The sequence below is a fragment of the Bos mutus genome, chromosome X (assembly GCF_027580195.1).
Source record: "Bos mutus isolate GX-2022 chromosome X, NWIPB_WYAK_1.1, whole genome shotgun sequence".
Classification (NCBI taxonomy): Eukaryota; Metazoa; Chordata; class Mammalia; order Artiodactyla; family Bovidae; genus Bos; species Bos mutus.
This window is the reverse complement of record NC_091646.1, coordinates 120,385,722-120,409,100: the sequence shown is the minus strand read 5'-3', so window position 1 is coordinate 120,409,100 and position 23,379 is coordinate 120,385,722. Positions and strand designations below refer to the sequence as shown.

Below are 23,379 nucleotides of genomic sequence, written 5' to 3'. Positions count from 1 at the left end.
CTTTTATTACCCCATTTTACAGATGAGGAAACTAAAATACAGAGAGGCTAAGGTTGCATAGTTATTGCATGGTGGTGTTGGCATTCAAAATCAGGTGGTCTGGGTCTAGAGTATGTGATGAGGCTACACTGCCTGAGAAGGGCTTAGCATAGTTCCTGGCACAGAGGGAAACTGCTCAGTATTAGTGACTTCATTGTTACCACCCACCCCACCCCTTTTAGCCCTGGTTAAACTTTAAGAAGTCAGGCTGGTATAAGAAGTAGTGCCTCCACCTCTACTACACAAATGCTAGCTGGAGACCGAATAACAATTTGTCTTGTATGTGATGACTTGAGGGACTACATAGCCTGGCATTTCGCAGAGTTTCTTTGTCATCGTATTTCTTTTATTAAAAGAAGACTCTCTGAGTTTTATCCATGAACTGAGTAGGGGGAAAGGAGTTTTGGTGTCTTGACAATTATGGTCCCTTGCAATTTTGAGTCACAGCTCCTCTGTATAAAGTGCAACCCTGTGCCCAGCTGTGAACTGTGAATGATGAATTGAGAGGCTGTAGCTGGAGTTTTTCCACTTAGTGGGCTCAGTTCCAAATTCAGTGTGAGTGATGTATTCTCCACTTTGTATCAGGACTGAGGTCAGAGCTGATCTTGCAGTTTAGATACCTGCAAGAATACTGAGGAGATGGGATACATTTGAGGGTTTGGGGCTGGGGGATTTGGGAAGGTAGCCAGTAAACAGTGTGCTTACGTGAATATTGTATGGGACTGAAACTTCTGTGATCCATGTCCCTGAGGTGTCACACAGCAGATTCATCCTGTGACTGCAGAGCCCGATTAACCATAAATATAAACTAAAATGAAAACTTTGTGTCCTAACATATTTGCATATTACATATTAGTGATGAAATAGTAGCAGAAACAAAAATTGTAATTGGAGGCAACCTAATTAATTTTGAAAGATAAAAATATTGTGCTCGCTTTGGCAGCACATATACTAAAATTGGAATGATACAGAGATTAGCATGGCCCCTGCACAAGGATGATACACAAGTTTGTGAAGCATTCCATATTTTTTGGGCCAGTTCTAATGAGGTGGATGAAACTGGAGCCTATTATACAGAGTGAAGTAAGTCAGAAAGAAAAACACCAATACAGTATATTAACGCATATATATGGAATTTAGAAAGATGGTAATGATGACCCTATATGTGAGACAGCAAAAGAGACACAGATGTAAAGAACAGACTTTTGGACTCTGTGGGAGAAGGCAAGGGTAGGATGATTTGAGAGAATAGCATTGAAATATGTATATTACCATATGTGAAATAGATCGCCAGTCCAGGTTTGATGCATGAGACAGGGTGCTCAAGGCTGGTGCACTGGGATGACCCTGAGGGGTGGGATGGGGAGGGAAGATGGAGGGGGTTCAGGATGGGGAACACATGTACACCCATGGCTGATTCATGTCAATGTATGGCAAAAACCACTATGATATTGTAAAGTAATTAGCCTCCAATTAAAATAATTAATTAAAAAAGAAAGATAAAAATGTTAAGTTAATTTAAACTTTGCCAAACTTAGATTCTAAACCACTTTTTTTTTTTTTTGCTTCTTGGGGTAGTGTGTGGAAGGATTGAGAGTGGTGGGGAATTTGAATTTCTGTAGCTATTAGGATGCTTGTATATTAGTCACTTCATTGAAGACATAAAGCTGTTTGAAATGTTCATAGAATGTCTAGGCTAAGGAAATAAGTAGCCTTACTTTTAAACCTGGAAGAACCACACATAACCAAACTGTAGTATGCGTATCTACATTTATGCAGATTATACTTTTTTGGCTAGTCATTCATGTTTAGCTGAAAACTCATTGGGTTTCCATTACTTCAAACATAAATGTATTCTGGCATTAATTAAGGATAAAAATCACCCAGGATGTCATCTTTCCAATGTCATTAAAATATTGGCTGCCCTTAAAAAAATGATTTGGTGCATATCTTTAGGTTAGAGTGGTAGCCAGCAGTTGAAAGAGAGTTGGAGTTTAGTATTAGGAATTTGGGGACCTTCTCATCTTGTAATGAAAGATTTTTTTTTTTTAAGCTCATGGATACATATTTAGCTATGCACAAACTTCCTACTGATTATCTTCCATATGTAATTGAGTGTGGCTTTAAGAAAGGAAAAAATGGCAGATCAGTCTATTGTGTCTTTCTGTTAACTTATACAGATAGCCAGTTCTGCCCCTAGACTTGGGCAAGAGTGGCGTCTGCCTTGGGCCCCTCATTTAGAAAGTTCCTCTTTGCCCTGCTCTGGCCACGCCTCTCCCCTGGACAAGGAGTCTGTGGGGCCAAAGCAACAGCCCTCTCCTTCTGCAACCCAGAATCCCCTCTAAGATGGCCCCAAGCTTCCTTTCAGGGCCTCTTTGGATCTCTTCCAGGGGTTCACTTCTCTGAGAGCTTCCCTAAATGTCAAGGGGTTTAAGAATCCATACCTGGCCCTCCAGGTCTTTATGAAAGTATGAATATATTGTAAATAGATCTTTTCAACGTTTAGATTTTGTGTGTGGGCCTCTGTTTCAGTTAGTCTTTGTTGTGGAACAAACCACCCCAAACCTTAAAGGCCTGAAATGAGTGGTTTAATATTTCTTATGATGATTTGGGTTTGGTGGGGTTCCTCTGTGGAGATTGTCTTAGGCTCATTCATATAGCTGCATTCAGCTGGAGGCTTGCCTGGCCTGAAAGGTCCATGATAGTCTCAATCACATGCCTGGCCATTGGTGGTGGCTTGGTTTTTCTTCATGTGGCCTTACCTCCTCCTCTTCAGAGGGCAGTCTCAGGGCTCCATTCAAAGGGATTTAATGTGGAAGATGAAAGGCCTCTTAAGGCTTAGCTTTGAAACTCATGAAAACTTGCCCTGCCATTTTCTTCTGGTCAAAGCAAGTTATAAGGCCAGCCCAGATTCAAGGCAGGGGAAATAGATGCTGGTGGAAAGAGTAGCAAAGTCACCTTGCAGAAGAATTGAAGGAAATGTCACATGCATTCTGCCAGACAGTTTACCTGTACACTCTGTTTGTATTGCTGAAACAGATGTTAGGGGTGGTCCTGCAAAAACCAATAACAATATTACCACCAAACTTTTACCCACACGGTCTGAATGTAGTAGTTTAATATGACTAAGTTGATTCAGGGAGTCATTTGAAGGGAAATGTGAAAACCAAGGCTTGGGAACTGGTTGATATGAAATTGTTGTTTAATTTGGAAGAGACCAGTACACAATGTTCAGTGCTTGTCATTAATCCTATGATTTTCTTTTTAAATAGCTGCTTCCATCTTAAGTAAAGTAAATCTGTCTGTGGACCCTTGTGATAATTTCTTCCGGTTTGCTTGTGATGGCTGGATACACAGTAATCCAATTCCTGAAGATATGCCAAGCTATGGGATTTATCCTTGGCTCAGACGTAATGTCGACCTCAAGTTGAAGGGTAAGTTTCTGCTGGGGTTTGGTGATGCACTTTACAGAGAGCAATATTTGACAAGAAAAACATAGTTTTGGATTTGAAGCATGGCTGCTCACTTTTTAACTATACTAAATTCATTTCTAAGATTTTTAAAAAAGGAATATTGGAAGGAAAGTTATAGAATTCCAGTCTCTCAGATCTCAGTGCAAGCCTGGCATAGCTCATGTACACATTTGATAGTAGTAAGTTTTGCTGCTGAAGGATAAATAGCATTTGATTGAGGTTGGGAGCAAAGGAATAGTTAATGAAAATCATGTTATATCAGTATACTCATTTGTCTGTTATGTTCAGAGCAAACTTCATCACTTGCTCATTGTGTCCTGGATTTTCATGGTTTACAACATGTACTTAACACTTCATTGTCTTTTGACATAACTTTTGAGAACTCTGGATGACCTTGTATTTGTCATATTGTTCCTGTTAAATGCTAAGTTGACTCTGGGGAGACTGTCCTTTCTCCCATGGCCTCTCAAACAATGACAAGCTCACACACACATACTCACATACGCCTGCATGCACACATGCTCTTCAAAAGTTGGAAATGTCTTTTGCTAGAGGATCTTCTGCTCACAGTTGATCTAATTTTTATGCTGAGCTGTTGGAGAAAAGCACTTCAGGATGGAAATAGGGAGATTTTGAAGGCCAAGTAAGGTGATTGTTTTGAGAAGGCAAAAATGGTATTTTTTTCACTTTCTTATGACTGAATTATGCCATTTTCACTTTCTTATAACTGAATTATGCCATACAGCTAGCATTCAGTAGCACATCTAAAAGAATTCCTGAAAAATTTTGAGAATAATCATTTTTATTTTTCCTCCATATCCTTTCCCCTAAGATTTTAAGAATTAATTTAATCAATTTTAATAAAAGTTAAGTATGTATCAATTTATGTATATAACATCCAAAATCATTGGCAGAATAATTAAATACCTATTGTCAGTTATAGGGACTTCCCTATAGCTCAGATACTAAAGAATCTGCCTGCAATGCAGGAGACCTGGGTTCGATCCCTGGGTCAGGAAGATCCCCTGGAGAAGGAAATGGCAATCCACTCCAGTATTCTTGCCTGGAGAATCCCATGGACAGAGGAGCCTGGTAGGCTACAGTCCATGGGGTCACAGAGTCAGACACGACGAAGCAACTAACACACATTGTAAATTGTAAGGAAAAATGTGCTTAAATTTCACAATTAGATATAAACCATATGGACTTATATTTTATACTAGAAGGCTGAAACTTAGTCTTCATAAGTTGTAAGTGGGAATTTGGAAGAATGTCAGAGTTTTCCCATAACCCAACAGGTGATATTCCTGTGCTATGGCACTGTAAATAGAACCTTGAAGAGTGAATTTACTAAGACTTATTTCCCTGTAGGATATTAACTTGTGTTGGTCCTTTACCCACCATTCTTGCCTGTTTCCTATCTCCCTTCTCTGGCTTATTTTCTTCCTAGACAGAAAGATGTGTGCCTACACACAATCCAATAAGCAGATGTATCACTGAAGGATAAGAAAAAGTATTTCCAGAAGATGATCGTTTTGTATTAGTTATAGACCAAAGATTCCTATCTTCAGGGCATGAAGCTGTTAAAATTTAAAGAATTTCTGGGAACATCTTACTGTAAAAACTAAAATCAGTATCGATGGGTTTTGTTTGAGGAGGATACTGTATGTGGGCTAAAATTAATAAAAATGAGAGTAAATTGTTAAGAGCAGCACAAGTTTTTTTTTTTCTACTTTTAAAAATGAGAAACTGTTATTTCTAAGCTTAATTATGAAAATAAAAAGGAGCAAAAATAGCATGCAAAAAGTAAAAAGAAAGTCACACTTAAATCCACTCCTAGAAATACCTGCTAATAAAGCAGTTGGGTATATATCTTCCCAGGTTTTTCCCCCACGTGTGGATACATATGCATAATGTCATATGCACAGCCATATATTTAAAAAATAAAAATAGCTGATATTATGCATGCTGCTCCATCAGCTGCTTTAACAAATGATGTATTCCTCATAGATGTGGATTATGTCAGTAGACATCTTTCCTTATTATAAATAACACTATAATAAATACCCAAGTTTGCACATCTTTATGGCCTTATCTAAATGTATCCTTAGGATAAATTCCCAGAAGTGAGATCACTGTGTTGAAAGAGTATTCACGGTCTCATTTCTGTTGCATATAGCAGAATGGTCCTTTAGAAAGTTGTTTCTAGGTCTTCATATATTTTCTTGCTGCTTTAAATGGCAACTTTTCTCAATCACCTGTTTTTTTGTGGTATAGAGTAGGGGTCAGCAAACTGTGGCCCGTGGGCCAAATCCATGCCACTGCCTGTTTTTGTAAATAAAATTTTATTGAAAGACAGCCACATCCATCCATTTATGCATTATCAATGGCTGCTTTTGCACCACACCATCAGAACTGAGTAGTTGCTGTAGAGACCATATGACCTGGAAAGCCCATATGACAGGTAAAGCTTAAAATATTTACTCTCTGACCTTCAGGGAAGAAGTTTGCCAACTCCTGATGCTTATTGTAAAGCTTTGCTGTATCTATATTGGATCTAATTATAACTATTTTATTAAGTCATAGCTTTTTGGGGATTTTTTGGAAAGGTAATCATGAAATTAAGAAATAATTACAATTTTTGTCTCTTCCTTTCCTTTTACTATAATTGACTAGAGCCTCAGAATAATGTTGAATTATAGCAATGATAATGGGTATAATATTCTTAGCTTGGGTTGTAATGCCTCTAGCATTTACCCCCACTGTACTTTTTCTTTTTTTCTAGTATTTTTTATTGTGTTCTGTTATTCCTAGTTCACAAAAAGTGTTGCTCAAGAAAAATCTCTTCACTGTTTATCAAGAGACTCACATGGAGTATCTCATTTAACTTGTCTAGATTTCCTCATGCTGAATTAACCTTATAATCTTGAAATAAATCCTGCATATGGATGGTTTATTATTTTCTTTTAAGCCATTGCTAGAATTGAATTGTTTCTTATATGTGTGTCTGTATTTATGATTCGTCTTGGTCCATGGATTTTTGTGTGCTTGGTTTGTCAAATTCTATTATCAATATTGTGTTGGTCTTGTGAAACAAAATGGGAGGCTCCCCATGTATTTCTATCCTCTGGGAAGGACACAGACAAGTAAATCTCTAGTTTGATATGCACTGTAAAGGATAAATTACGAAATCAGTCATAGGGCTCTTGCTTCAAGTGCCAAGAAGGAGAGCAAATCGTGGAGTAGCTTCTCTTTTTAAATTAGTACCATCTTATGCCAGATGTATGTGCTTGAAATATGAAATATGTATTCTTGGAACTTTTAAATTCTGAGGTAATTCAGACTTAAAAGTTGAAAGAATAGTATGAGGACTGCCTATATACTCTCTACCCAGATTTCCTGATTATGACTGTTTTGCTGTATTTTCTTTATCAAATTATTCTTTCATTCTCTCTATAAATGTAGAGATATTATCTCATTCTCTGTCTATATCTTTATATTTATACATATAGATAAAATATGTAAATGTATAGATGATACCAATACACAGATTTATAGATATATATCTTTCTGAACTCTGCAAATATGTTGCAGATAATTAGATTTTTTTAAAGGAAGAACTTTATTTTTGGCTGTGCTGAGTCTTCATTGCTGTGTGGGCTTTTCTCTAGCTGTGGCCAGTGGAGGTTGTTCTCTAGTTGTGGCGGGCAGGCTTCTCATTGCAGTAGCTTCTCTTGTTGCAGAGCACTAGCCCTGGAGAAGGCAATGGCACCCCACTCCAGTACTCTTGCCTGGCAAATCCCATGGATGGGGGAGCCTGGTGGGCTGCAGTCCATGGGGTCGCTAGGAGTCGGACACGACTGAGCGACTTCACTTTCACTTTTCACTTTCATGCATTGGAGAAGGAAATGGCAACTCACTCCAGTGTTCTTGCCTGGAGAATCCCAGGGACGGGGGAGTCTGGTGGGCTGCCGCCTATGGGGTTGCACAGAGTCGGGCACGACTGAAGCGACTTAGCAGCCCCAGCAGCAGCTCTAGGGCACTCAGGCTTCAGTAGCTGTGGCACGTGGGCTCAGTAGTTGCAGCTCATGGGTTCTAGAACATAGGCTCAATAGTTGTGGTGCCGGGATTAGTTACATTGTAGCATGTGGGATCTTCCCAAATCAGGGATTGAACCAGCATCTCCTGCATTGGCAGGCAGATTCTTTACTACTGAGCCACCAGGGAAGCCCAGATATTCTTCAAGTATATAAATAGAACTTTTCAGATACCAGATGTGCTGGCAATCTTATTTTTTAAACACTAAATATTCTTTATTTATTCAGCATGCAAGTTGTTTATTTTGGGAGGTGATCCCAGGAAATGCAGATGGGGGACTGGGAAGAAAGATGGGAGGGAGGAAAAGCCAATCCAAGAATTAAACACTTGGTCTTTAAATTCTAACTATTAATATATATTTATTCTTTATCTATCTATGTATCTGTGTATCTTTCAGTCAGTCTACTCATCGTCTAACCACCCAGGTGATACAAGCTCATTGTAGATCAGCATAAATGACTAGCGAGAGGAAACATACTTCAGATCCTAATACCAAGTGATAAGCTTTTAAATGCAAATATACATATACAATTATATATATATATATATATAAATAAAAGGATTGTATATTCTATTTTTATAATGTTATTTTTATGTGACATGTTAACATCTTTTCAGGTCAGTATAAATAGCTCTATACTATTATTTGCCATGACTGTTTTGTATGGATATACTGCAATTTGTTTCATCAGTTCATGTGTTGCCATTAAGTGGTTTCCAGATTTTATCTTCATTATAAGCCTCTCAGAGCCTGAGTGTTAATGCCACAGAGTTGGATTTGAATCCTTTCCTTTCATTTCTCCTTTGTGTTACTTTTGGTCAGTTAGCTCACCTAGCTCAGCTTTTTTTTTGTCTTTCAAATGGAGATAAGAATACCCATTTCATAGGATTTGTGAGGACTAAACGGGATGACCTATATAAATTACCCAGTCTAGTTCCTGGCATATTGCAGGCCCTCAATATTTGTCCTTTGCTCTTCCATTTTGTCTCAAAGATAGTTCTGCGGCTCATGAAGTAGTGTCTATCAGATGCTTTAAGTTTTATTCTGGTCTTATCCTCTGTAAATATCATGTGCTTTCAAAAATATTAAATACTGTCTAGATATTTTTCCTCACCCTTGATAAAAAGAATATCCAAAAATAAAACCCGATGAGACCAATCAAAAGAATACCATTTTCTTATGACTGACAGAGAACACACAGAAATGGCTGTTCAATTTGTGAAATAAAATGGGTTTGACACACCTGGCTGATGAAAAATTGCCCTCTATTGAAGTCAGCAACCTGGCTTCATGAATTTTTTTCTTTAAATGGCATATAAGACTCAGATTTCTACTTGGAAAATAAAATTATTTCTTGTTCTAAGAATTAGGATTTGTTTTTTTTAAAGGTCTGAATATAGTTGTGCATTTGAATGTCTTAAAATTTCCTTCCTACAAAGCCTCCCAAATTTTCATGTGACTATGAAATTGACACAGCATGCATTGCTTATGAACGAACAGATGAAAATTTTGCAAATGAGCACTTATGAAACATAAAGCAATGAGTGAGCTAGAACACTTGTGTCAAACAGAAGACAGATGACTTAGGCTAGGGCCAGCTCATCTCTATATGGAATAGCGATCTTGGCCAATATTTTATAAAGAAATGCAGTAGATTATTATGTTCAAGCACAGACACAGCACTAGCAGAACAATAAGATGAAGTGGGGCCTATGCATTAATAGGCAGAGAAAGATGACTGTGATTCATAGATTGGTTATTTATTTGTAAATACCTGTTGGCTGAGATTTAAAGGATTCTCATAATTAAATAACCCCCCTATAATCTTGTTCTTCCTGTTAGTGATCCTAGCCAGACCATCTTCTGCAAATACTAAAAAGCTGAAAACTTACAGTTCAGCCCCTGTAAAGTCATAAGATAATTAGAAAGTTCAGATCATTGAAGACATAGTTAACTGTGTCATTTTCTTCATGCCATGGCATGGTATCATGATGTGCCAATGACCTTTGATGTCATTAAGCTCTTTGAATCAAATGATATCAGACTAGAAAAACCAAAATGGGGACGTGATGGGGAAGTGCTAATGAGCAGCCAGTCACTGTGGTGTGCTTTTATTCCTGGTGAAAACTCAGCTCATATAAGTCTCATTGAATCTGCTATATAGACCAAGTGTGCCTACTCAGAGCAGATTCCTGTTTTTTCTGACTATTCTGCCTCGTTTTCATGGGGCTACCCAGGAAGCAACAACTTGCCAAGTTATATATACGCTGTTATGAGTCCTGTATGCACAGAGAGATGCTGTGTAAAGATCTAGGCCTGTGTCAAAGACTTAGAATGTGAAATGAAATGATTTTACCTGCAGTTTTTTGTTGGTGTGGTTTCCATTTTTCATAATTGCAATACCTCGTTTGAGCATGGGTGGGGTGGGAGTGTGGGTTCGTGTAGTGTGAGGAAGGGGAAAGAAGTTGTGAAATTTTAATAAGTTTAGCAATTTCCTGTTAGGAGACATTTACTTCAAATACAGAAATTAATTTCTTCCTGAAGACTCTGAAAATGTGTATTTGCCTCTAGGGCATGACCTCTTTCCTAAATAGCTTAAGGAAGTAAAGAGGCCTTGAGAATGGCCACCATGTGTAGGAAGCTGTGCTCTGGTAGCTGTGACAGTCAGCATTTTAGATTTTCTTCCTGTGTATCCATTTCCACCCCTAGTGCATATCCTTGTCTTACTTTTTGACTCCTACCTGTTCCAAGCTTTTTAAGATCTATTTTTTCCCCCTGTGGCTTTAATGTAGCTTTTCTTTTGTAGTGGTTAATGTTGCAAATAATGTTGCAAATAAGAACTGCATCTATTCATAACATTTATTCTGAGTTGTATGCTCTTTGATTTGGGGGAAATGTGCTCACTTCAAATAGATTGAAATAGACAGTATTTTGATTGTATTAATTAATCTGTGAACACAGGACTATTTTCTGAGCTTTTACTTTTTTCCTGGTGCCAATTGTTTTTAATCACAAGTAACAGAAACATCAACTCAGACTGGCCTAAACAATAAAGACAATTTGTTGGCTCATGTAACCAAAATATCTAGTAATCATGTGGGCTTCAGGTAAGGGTTGATCTAGCAACTGAAACTAAGGATCACATTTCTTTCTTTGTTTCTACTCTGACATCCGTTGTCTCATACTTTCTAAGTCTGCTTGGCTTAGATCATTGCCAGTAGCAATCAGAATTTAGATTTCCTCATTTGCATCCAGCAAGAGATATTGTGTTAGGCATAGGAGGATGTAGAAGTTAATGAGTTGCCCCAAGACTACTGTGTAGAAATTAAAAATCTGCACATCACAAAATATTTCAGTAGGTACTGTAATCAAGATTCTAGAGGGAATTTTCTGGTTGTCCAGTGGTTAGGACTTGGCACTTTCACTGCCAGGGCCTGGGTGCTCTCCCTTCAGGGAACTAAGATCCCACAAGCCATGCAGCATGGCCAAAAGTAATAATAAAAGGCTCTAGAGCTACACTGTTCAGTATGGTAGCTACTAGTCACATGTGGCTTTTGAGCACTTGAAATATGGCTAGTTGGAATTGAGATGTGCTGTAAGTGTAAAGTATACACCAAATTTCAGAGACTTCATTTAGAAAACATGTAAAAATATCTCACCAATAAATTGATGATTTATTTCATAAATTACATATTGAAATATTTTTAGATACATTGGGTTAAATAAAATATATTATTAAACATTATCTCACCTTTTTTTGTTTTACTTATTCAAATATGGCAACAGGGAAATTAACAATTATATATTTGGCTCAGATAACATTTCTATCAGACAATGCTGCTCTAGAGTCCTGAATCGGCCATTAGAAAGGTGAGCTATTTGTGAATAAATTTAAATTTATTTCACTGATAGAGAAGGATCAAAGAACACCTTTAGTAAAAATAGTTCTCTACTCCCATCTACAGTCCCCCTCTATCCTGTTACTCTATAGGTGTCCTCTGTGGTTTGTATAACCATCTGAAATTATCTTGTTTGTATACATACTTATTTGTTTTTCTCATCTATGCTTGCCCACCTGTGTAAAAGTGTCAGGTGATCAGGAAAGAAGCATCATGGGGATGAAAACAATAGATTAGGATATTTGTGTTTTCCCAACTTTATTGCCGGACCTTGGTCATGACCTCAAACCCTGAAAAGTCTTGATAATTTAATTGGTCAGACAACACACTCAATGGTGTATATGAGTTTTAAGTCTCTCCAGTAGGGAAAGAGAAGAGGAAAGGGGAATTAGTGAAAGGAAAAGTGTCATCTTAGGTTGCTTTCGGTCTTCTTTGGATTCCACTGTTTTTGTTGTTGTTAGTTATACCCATTTCCATTCTCTCTTTTCTTTTCCTCATCCCTAGGGGATCTTTAGTTTGGACTCATGTCACCTCAAGAGAGCTGTTGATAGAATTCAGGGACTTGAATAGGAAAACAAAAAAAAAGCATCTTTATTTGCACTAACCTCTGATGGAACTTTAGCATTTTCTTTAATTATGACTGTAGTTTACAAACTCTGGTTTGTAAGCTGTGACTTGGTTACCAATGGGAATCATCATTTTTAAAAATCTTAATACAGATGTTACAGCTATCTTGAAATAGCATCTACCTACATCACCACTTCAAAATCATAGTGGTGGCTAGACTCGATGCGAGATCTTATTTAATGAATTTTTGAAGTAGTGCATCTATCATGATTTTAAACAGTAAGACAACTGTTTTGTTAACTGTGTTTTGAAATAACTGGGTTCCATTATAAACCCATGTTTCTTATGTTCTTGTAGACATTATTTTGAGAATGGCCCATGGGTTTTAAGCGCTTGCCCAGGAGATGTATGGCACGAAAAAGATTAAGAACCCCTGCCTGTGTAAAGATTGTTGGGCATGCCTCAAAAAGGTATAGTTTTATTTTAGCTTTACAATACGTCCTAATTCAGGTGTTTTGAGTGGAGATGGCTATTACATGGCCCCATGGGTCCATTCATACCCAAATATTTGAACAATTTGCTGTCTAGAATCCCTGGGTGATGAACACATTACCGACAGTTAATAGGTGTTTATAAGGATATTAGATGAAACCAGAGATAGGTGTTTGGAGTTTGTGCCAATGCCAAGCTTTGAAGTGATTAAGTGCAAGCTTTTATGGGCTTACCTATGCCACAGAACAAATGTATTTATAGGTGAAATTACTGTCTATTGCCAAATACCTATTATGAAAGCAGAGAGTTAAAAGGTCAATGCCCAACTAGAGATGATACAGCTTTTGCCATAGTATAGCTGAAAATATTTCTAAACAGTGCAAATGATTGGAAGTAGTAATACACAAAGTAGTGTCTTCATTCATAAGTACATATTATGTGGTTTATGAAAGAGCTTGCTTGTCATCTGATCTTAAAGATGGGGACTCTTGTTTGAATTTGGAATGGCAGGGACGGAGCGGGGCTGTAAATCTGGAGGTGCTGGAGTGAACTTGGCTCTGTGGAAGAAATGAGCAGGGCTGTTGGTGAGAGATGACAGGAGTGAGATGGGCAGCTGAAGGATGTCAGAATCCATTTTGAGATTTTTGACTGGGGGCAAGGAAGCTGAGGTTTCTGAAAAGTGGAATGACAGCCTAGAAATGCTCTACATTAAAAAAAGAAGTAGGAAAACAGATGAGGGGGCATGTTTGTAGTATAAATATTGCAACACATAATGAAAAGTTTCCTGCTAGTTAGCTTGAATGTTGTAGGAAGATAAAAAACATTTTACTTTAGAAGATTGTCAACTAAATTTGGGATCCTTTGACTAAATATAAGTTTTGGGGCATGACTGATGACACAGGATATTCACATCCTAAGAAAGACATATATACACCTGCAATGATTCTTCCCAACCTGCCCACACCCTTTTTGGCATGGTTGGCGTGTATAATGTGTTTTACTTTGTAGTTGTTCAGAAGGGTTGTGTATTTTTGAAAAGCCACTTCCTGAAAGAAGATGACTGAAAAGGGAAGAAAAGTCCTACATTTTGGTGGTAACTATTCAAAGCCTACCCACATGAGCTTTGGCGGTAACGATTCCTGAAGCCCCTTCAAGTCCCCACGTGTTCCTGCTGTTGGTTGCCAGAAGCAGGAATAACAACTGAGCTGAGAAAAATGGGATTTGGGCAGGAATGTCTAAGGGTCATCCAGATTTCACAGCAGAAGCAGATGACTCAGATTTCCTGGGTCTTGAATGTCTAGAGAAATGGAACAATCACTTACCTTTTTTCTACTCCTAATTGGTCAGTGGCAAAACTCAGTCACTAGAAAAATTAAAAAGTTGGTTGTTCACAAAGGCATGGCCAAGTGGAGTTGAACATTTCATCCTCCCATTTCCTCACTCTTTGATTAGATGATTTCAGCTGAGCTCTCATCCTCAATTCTGAGAACTTTTCAACTGCAGCTTGAAGGTGTGGCTGGATTGAGCATCTTTACAATGTGGAAAAATCCCCATTTCTCCCCTGTTTTACTACTAATGTGGGTATTTTGACTCATCGCTGTGAAGTTAGCCTTTAACAGATCCCCTCACCTCCCAAACTCATAAGAATACATCACACAGAGAAGGGCCTGACAGTCTACACACGTTATAGAGGTGACCTTATTTAATAATACACTTGCTACCTTTTTTGAAGTCTCTAAACTGAACTCACAAGGCTGTAAGATGGAAGATTGATCTGCTTTTTGGGCATGAGGAAATAGAAGTAGCCAAGCAGTAAAGTCAATCACCAGCCCAAGATCACACAGCTAAGAGGCGATGGAGGAAGGATTCGAATTCAGATGTTTGACCCTTAGCACATGGTAAAACTCCTGAAAACCGGGGAAGTGGTATTATGCCATTTTACAGTTGTGAAAGTGGAGACTTAGAGTGGTTATGTAAGTCTCTCATATTCACACAGCTAGTGACCTATAAGGCATCTTCCAGAATAGTGATGTCGAAAAGAAATGTAACGTGAGTCATAGATGCAGCTCATGTAATTTTACATTTTCTAATAGCTACATTAAAGTAGAAAGGAATTGGATGAAATTATTTTTTTTTAATCTAACACAACATATCCAAAATACTGTCGTTTCATGGAATCAGTATAAAAAACTTACACGTGAGACATTTTATATTTTTTTCTTGCCTACTAAGTCCTAAGAAATGCAGGATATGTCTTAAACTTGCAACACGTTACCTTGTAGACGGGTCACATTTCAGGCATTCAGTAGCACCTTGCAACTACCCGCTTCTGAATTGGACGGGGCAGTTCTAGTCAAGTACTTCTCAACCCCAGCTGTACACTGGAGTCATTTGGGAGCTTAATAGACACAGATGCCTGGGTCCCATCTTCAGAGGTTTTGATGTAACTGGTCTGGTGTGCACCCTGCATTTCCACTCTTTAAGCTATTTAATACCCTGCTTCTGCAGCTAGTTCTAACATGCAGCCAAGTCTGAGAACCTAGTCAAGGGTGCTCTCTAAACTAACTGAGTAGAGAACTATAGCCACTGTCTCTTGGAGAAGGTTCTGTGAGTTTTCTGAAATGAGAGCCGTTCAAAATAACCCCTCCGGCAGCATGCTTTGCTAGTGCACACTAAAGAATGTCGGGCAATGCCCTAATTAATTCTCTCAACTTATATTTCCCAACATTTTGACCAAGTCTTGGAATAATGTAAGAAAAGAGATTTCTCTTTTCCCCCTTGATCTACACCCTGGTCTGGATACGTGACCAGTGTGAGTAAATTAAGGCATAACAATTTGATTATTTAAATTGAGGTCAAAGGTGTTGGTGTCGTGAGCTGCGGAGAAGGGGAAGGGAAGTTAGGGTTTGAAAGCTGCAGATCATTGCCAGAATGAAACATGTCTAGTGGGGACCGCGTGGGAAGTGCTGGGTGAGGAAGGGAGGCAATTGTGGCTCTGGTTGAGGTCTGCCGGCTGCACAGCCCACGGTGTGGCGGGACGCCCACGAAGCTGCTCTTGCCAGAGACCTCACGCCTGCCTTCCCAGTCAGCCAAACTTGTATTTTTGCCCCTGAGACCTAGATGTGAAACCCAATATTCGGGAATTAAAATGTCTCATCTCACCCGGAGGTTCACTTGTCCTTAAAATGCTTTTGCAGTCATTTGGAATAGTTGTTCTCTTGCCTTCTTTTATTTAAATCGAAACACAGCTTGAATATTCTAGACACATTTATTATTTCCCAGGAGGAAAAATACTGGGTCTTCTGTAGTGGTAATGCTATAGTGACATGCAGTTTTGTTGGTTATATTTATTTGACTTAAAATTAAGCAAGAGAAGACACAAACACTGCTGGGTCTTTCATAGCATCAACTAATACATAATAAACTAGTAAATAATACCACATTTCATCGAATCAAAAAGACTGCCAGCTGAAAGATGCACCTTTATTTCTACACAATGATTTCTTAGGATTGGGAATTTTTATGTTATGTTCATCAAAAGTTCTTTTAGGCTTAGACATTAATTTTTATCACATATTAGTCTTTTACATTAATTAAAAAGGAAAATGCAAGCAAAAGAGATGGGGTAATTTATTCCTAAAACTTCTTCATAGTCTTTTTGATTTCAAACCATCAGTACTTTTATACTCTCACAAAACATTGTCCTCTTTCCATCAATAACAGCAGTGATTCAGCATTTCTTTAAAATGTGCTCCCAATCATCTCAGGGATTTTCCTCCAAGGCTGTTTTTTTGGATACATAGTAAGTTTTACTTTCATAGCCAAACTCCAGTGATATCTTTCTGAAGATGCATTAAGTGACAATTTCCTAGTCAGGCAACCAACCAACTCATTTGAAGTGTTGATGATAAGAACTGCTAGATCAAGGTCGTATACGGGCAGGCAATGGCGTCTACTTCGTGACTGTCTGGCTGACAGTTTTAAGATGGATTCCAATTTCAGAGATGTTCAAATGTTAAAAAAAATGTGCTTCTTAGCTTTCATGAAATATGGTGTGTAAATTGTTTTTCTAGTAATCAAGATTTCCCAGCTGCTTGTCATATCCACCTTGTTTATGTACGTTTGAACAATTTCAGCAAGATTTGCCTGCTGTTCCCTCCTCAGCACACCTAGGCTTTAATGAACAAGGATGTATAAGCAAAACTCTCCCACTTCCTTCTTTTCCAGTTTGCAGCTACAAAGCTGTACTTTGATACCAATCTTCTCAACCTTGAATGTGTATGTGGATCATGTGGGAGTCTTGTTAAAATGCAGATTCTGTTTCAGTAAATCTGAGAAGGGCCATGAGATTCTGCATTTCTGGCAAGTTCTCAGGTGATGCTCACACTGCTGTTTCAGGGACCTCATGTTGAGCAGTCAGTCTTTGCTACATCTAAGAACATGTTATGGCATTAAAGAAATTCAGTACCTCTCCAGGGTGCATGGGTGTTTTATTTTTCCTTCATTTATATTATTATTTTGATGAAAACCTCTTTATTGCAAATGTCATTGTATTGAGTAAGAACAAAGATTTGTTAGGATGAAAAGAAAACGAATTTTATACATCCTCTCTTATGGTACAGGGAGAGGTATTTCTTCTCCTTAATTTGTTTTATGAAGGATTTGCTCATTTTGTTTTCCCTTACTTTTTTCCTCGAAAAACTTGGGCAGCTTGAGTTTATTAGGAAATCTGCATGTAATTGCAGATTAATAACCTACCCATTAATACCACATTAGTTCATTGTGATTAATAGCATCTGTGTGAATACTTAATGAATTAGTAATGACAGACTATTTGCTTTAAAGTGTCAAGAGAACATTCCATGTAAAAAGGCACTACCCATAACAGGAAAATTAATTAGAGACTTGTTGGATAATAACTTGTCACAAATAAGATATGTTTGTTTGGAAAGCCTCATTGGTATTGATATTTGCACAGTGAGAGATATTTTTAAAAACATGCCTGGGCCTTTTAGTTTATAAAATGAGAGGAGAATTTTATTTTCAACAACAGTTAAGATGACTATGGGAACTTACATTTATGAGAGAGATACACACACTCAAATATGAGTTTGCCTGTGTCACTAACCAGAGGCTTCTCATAGTGACCTTTTCAATTGAGTTCCAAATTGAACTGTTTCTCCTACCTGCTATCTATTCTGAATTCATCAATTCACTTCCCCAAGGCCCAAACTTTTCTTGTTCTAATTTTATTCCTTTAGCAAATCATTTGTTTTCTCTATGGTTCCTCATTCTAATTCTGTGATGTTGCCATCATTGTTTATTTCTGTCTTTGCCCTACATCCGAGGAAGCGAAGGTCAAGAAAATTATGTGACTTGCCCAAACCAATCCAGCCATATAATTTGTCCCCCACAGATTATGGGTCTAACATTTCAAATGTCTCCAATTTTAACCCAAGCGGAAAGAGCTGCATGAGCAGAGGCTCTGTCCAGCTGGTGCCTTTGAGGAAACTCAAGAAGCTTGATGTGATTGGAGCTCAGAGTTGGAAGGGAAAGGGGACATAAGACAAAACTGAAGAGAGGAGGGACCAGAGCATGTAGGCCTTGTAGGCCATTTAAAGGTTTTAGCTGCTATCCTCGGGCAGTGGGAAGCCATTTGTAAATGTCATGTCAGGGTGTGCTGATGCGCGATGAGTTTTGCCAGAGCATCCTGGCTGCATGGCTCGGAGGAAAGGGTTGATGTATGGAGATCAGTTCAGAAGGCCCCAGCATGCTGTTTTGTTTTCTAGCTTGGGATCCAGATTAAGGTAGAGTTTGTCTTCCTTGTTACAGAAAACCTCAAGCATTATTAGGTATCCTCTTCTCTCTAACTTCAGCATGAAGGGTCATTGTCTTCTCTCTGTATCTCCCCCACCCCTTTTTTGGGAAACATTTCCAGGCACCTGGAAGAATCAGCTAGGGGAGCTGTAGCCACAGCCAGTGGGTGTGGAAGTTAAGTCTGGTCCGACCAGCCCTTTTGGGTCCTCTGCTTGTGCCAAGGATGCTGTTGCTTCCTTTGTTTTACAGGAGAGGATTCTGGGTAAAGAAAGGAAAGAAAGCCCAGTTCTGTATCCTTCACTGTCAGAAACCCAATTTTAGAGGGACAGCTCCCTCGACCACACACTATGGTTTGAATAGCCAAGAATAGAACCTCTGCTGCTCTCACCTCCTCATAGAAGGTGGGAGTGAAAACAGAGGTTAGTTGGGAAGTGGCTTTTTAAACCTATGTTTACAGTGTTTTGATGCTGCTGTCATAGATGAGAGAGGACTTGTGAAGTCTGGAGCTCAGATTTTTTAGGATTTCAGGGATGCAGTATTTATCCCACTCTTCCTCTCCGTAGGGTGTGGTATAAGCAGGAGTTGAAAATAGCTGTCCTGTGTTGTCTTTTTCATTTTGGAAGTCTTACTGGCATAGTGCTGCTTTTTTTTTTTTCCTCTTAAACCAGTGAATTGACTCTCACCTCAAACCCATATTGCATTTCATCTATAAGAAAGGGACTTTTCACAGCTGGGTTTTGTAGAACTGAGGACTAACTTAGACCTAAATAGACCAATGCAAGGAGAGTGTTTCCAGGACAAAAAAAAGTAAAGCTCTCCCTGCAGAATGTTCACATTGAATTAAAATGGAACTGCAGAGTAAGGAAATCAGCAAAGAAAGGGTAAAGGTCCTGATCTGACTTTGGGTGAGGTGCGGAATCGGGGAGGAGGGAATCTGGACTGAAGATGTCCTGGGGTCACAGGCACCCAGAAGGAATACTAACTGTCAACTCTACTTTAGTAAAGTTAGGGATGGAGAGGAAGGATGGTGAGTGCTATTGGTTGAAAGTAGTGGTTCTCAAAGTATGTTCCTCTGCTTCAGAATCAGCATTACCTAGGAATTTGTTTGAAATGAAAATTCCTGGGCCCCACCCCAGACCTATTGAATCAGACACTCTGGCAAAAGGACCCAACACTGTATTAACAAGCCCCTTTGACAGACCCACAGCCAGTATACTACTGAATGGTGAAAAGCTGAAAGCCTTCTTGCTAAAATCTGGAACAAGACAAGGGTGCTCACTCTCACCACTTCTATTCAACACAGTATTCTAAGTCCTAGCCACAGCAATCAGAGGAGAAAAGGAATAAAAGGCATGCAAACTGGAAGAGGTAAAATTGTCATTATATGCAGATGACATGATGTTATATGTAGAAAACTCTACAGACTCCACACAAAAACAGCTAAAACTGATAGATGAATTCAGCAAGGGAGAAGGATACAAGATTGACATACAGAAATCTGTTATATTTTTTATATTAACAATTAAATATCAGAAAGGGAAAGTAAAAAAAAATCCCTTTTAAAATTGCATCAAAAAATAAAATAGGAATAAACCTGATCAGGGAGGTGAAAGACTTATTCTAAGAACTATAAAACATGGATAAAGAAAATTAAAGAATATTCAGAGAAATAGAAATATGTCCCATGCTCTTGGATTGAAAGAAATAATATTATTAAAATGGCCATACTACCCAAAGCAATCTACACATTTAATGTTGATCCCTATCAAATTGTTGTTTTATTGCTAAGTTGTGTCCAACTCTTTGCAACCCCATGGATTGCAGCGCTCCAGGCCTCCCTGTCCCTCACTATCTCCCACAGTTTGCCCAAGTTCATGTCCATTGAGTTAATGATGCCATCCAACTATCTCATCTGCTCTGTTGCCCCATTCTTCTTTTGCTTTCAGTCTTTCCCAGCATCAGGGTCTTTTCCACTGAGTCAGCTGTTCACATCATGTGGCCAAAGTATTGGAGTTTCAGCTTCAGCATCAGTCTTTCCAATGAATATTCAGGGTTGATTTCCTTTAGGAATGACTGGTTTGATCTCCTTGCTATCCAAGGGACTCTCAAGAGTCTTCTCCAGTACCACAGTTTGAAAGTATCAATTCTTCAGTGTTCAGCCCTCTTTATGATCCAACTGTCATATCCATACATGACTACTGGAAAAACCATAGCTTTGACTAGATGGACCTTTGTGTCCATCTTCGCTTTTTAATATGTGTCTAGGTTTGTCATAGTTTTCCTTCTGAGAAGCAAGTGTCTTAATTTCATGGCTGCAGTCACCATCTGCAGTGATTTTGGAGCCCCCTAAAAAAAAATGTGTCACTGCTTCCACTTTTTCCCCTTCTATTTGCCATAAAGTGATGGGACCAGATGCCATGATCTTAGTTTTTTGAATGTTGAGTTTTAAGCCAGGTTTTTCACTCTCCTCTTTCACCCTCATCAAGAGGGTCTTTAGTTACTCTTCATTTTCTGCCATTAGAGTGGTATCATCTGTATATTTGAGGTTGTTGATATTTCTCCTGGCAATCTTGATTCCAGCTTGTAACTCATCCAGCTCAGGATTTTGCATGATGTACTCTGCATATAAGTTAAATAAGCAGGGTGACAATATACAGCCTTGATATACTCCTTTCCCAATTTGGAACCAGTCCATTGTTCCATGACCGGTTCTGACTGTTGCTTCTTGACCTGCATATAGGTTTCTCAGAAGGTAGGTAAGGTGGTCTGATATTCACATCTCTTTAAGAACTTTCCACAGTTTGTTGTGATCCACACAGTCAAAGCCTTTCACATAGTCAATGAAACAGAAGTAGATGTTTTTCTAGAATTCTCTTGCTTTCTCAATGATCCAACAAGTGTTGGCAATTTGATATCTGGTTCTTCTGCCTTTTCTAAATTCAGCTTCTACATCTGGAAGTTCTCGATTCAAGTACTGCTGAAGCCTAGCTTGAAGGATTTTGAGCATAACCTTACCAGCATGGGAAATGAGTGAAAATTACCTATCACATTACCCATGACATTTTTCATATAACTAGAACAAATAATCTTACAATATATATGGAACCATAAAAAACCCAAATTTGCCAAAGCAATCCTGAGGAAAAAGAAGAAAGCTGGAGGCATAACTTTCCCAGACTTCAAATAATACTACAAAGTAATGGTAATCAAAACAGTGTGGTATTGACACAAACACAGATATGTGGATCAATGGGACAAAATAGAGAGCCCAGAAATAAACCTATGCATTTACATTCAATCTTCAACAAAGGAGGCAAGACTATACAATGGATAAAAGATAGTCTCTTTAGCAAGTGGTGTTGGGAAAGCTGGACAGACACATGTATACCAATAAAGTAAGAACATAACCTCTCACCATACACAAAAATAAATTCAAAATGGTTTAAAAACTGAAATATAAGAAGTGACACCATGGAACTCCTAGGAAAGAAAATAGGCCAATGATGCTCTGACATAAATCAGAGGTGGGGGGAGGGATAAATTAGGAGGTTAGGATTAGCAGATACAAATTACTATATATAAAATAGATTAACAACTAGGTGCAACTGTATAACACAAGGAACTATATTCAATATACTATAATCAAACATAATGAAAGATAATATGAAAGAGAATATATATATATATATATGTATACCTGTATCACTTTGCTATAGACCATAAACTAACATAATGTAAATCAACTATACTCCAATAAAAACAAAAAGAAGCCCTTCTCATGATACTGATGCATGCTCAAGTTTGGAAACCACTGATTTGTACTAGGACATAATGTGAAGTTAAGCTTTAGGGACCAGCTAATTTGTTTTAATCAAACCTCACGAGGCCTCCTACCTCTGACTAGGAGCCTCAGGAGTATGTGTCCCTGGTCTCAAATAGGGTTACAGGGCAAAGTGGGTAGGTGGCTCAGTACAGACACACTCCACTGCCGCAAAAACCAGTCTCAGTATAACCTGGGAAGGCATTTCTTTCAGTTATTAATGATGAAGAGCTCTGTCAAGAAAGTCCATGAGGACTGCCTCCGGTTTAGCCACCTGGGGGCCTTGTTCTTACATAGGAAAGAATCTTGCAGAATTTTGCTGGGCACCTGCTGGTCAAATGAGCAAAAGTCAAGGACGTGGATCCAAATCCAAGCTCTAACTTTACTAGCTGAGTTTTCTTGGACAAGTTATTACAGTTTTCTTGCCTGTAGGCTAGGGTTAATGATACATGCTGTTTAGGGTTGGTGGGGGATTAATTGAGGTCATGGACAATACACCTGGCACAGAGCAGGTGCTTAATAAATGAACACTGTCACCAGGGTCCTTGAATGTCTCAGGACTGCTCAGAAAGGACCACTGTGGGGGGTATATAACCATACGTGGCCTTTTCCTTGTAATGTTAAGATGGTAGAAATAGGCAGGAAAAGTGTAATTAATATTTGTCCTATAGGAAAAAACTGAAGATGAATTTTAATGACTCTTTAAGTTCAGCACAGGCCTTACATTGAATTACCTGCTAAGATACAAATTATCTAAATAGGAAAGCTATTTTTCTGAGTTAAAATATCATGTTGGCGGATTCATTGTAATGCTATGCCATCAAGGAGTGATTTTAAAATTTAATTTAAATTATTTTGAAGTGTGACCCTGATAAGCGAAATCCTTAAAAATTCACTTACAAGTGAACATAATAAAAGAGTTACCTTCTGTTAGACTTCTGTAGTGTTTGGCAGTTGTATAAAATTAATTTCATTCTGGGTCAAAGAGGTCCTTGATGCTAAAATGGGGATATTTTTATGTTATTTGGTAACCCATGATTTAGATTGATGAGTTAGAGGTTTTTAATGCCCCTAAAATAATCTCTGTCCCTTTTTCTTAAGCTAGTGCCAACCAACAATTATCATTTATGAGACGATCATAAAAAATGAACAGAGGAAAGCCTTCTGACAGCT

General features: G+C 38.4%; 1 protein-coding gene and 1 non-coding gene across 2 annotated transcripts in view; both read left to right on the top strand.

Annotated features, from left to right (window-relative positions):
- Positions 1-23,379, top strand: part of PHEX (phosphate regulating endopeptidase X-linked) — a 207,120-nt gene that overhangs the window by 13,867 nt on the left and 169,874 nt on the right. The window contains 1 exon segment of the mRNA XM_005897739.2: positions 3,312-3,473. Within this exon segment, the coding sequence (XP_005897801.1) occupies positions 3,312-3,473 (162 nt within the window).
- LOC138986600 (U6 spliceosomal RNA) lies at positions 967-1,070 on the top strand. The gene has a single exon (XR_011463404.1). It is a non-coding gene; the product is annotated as a U6 spliceosomal RNA (small nuclear RNA).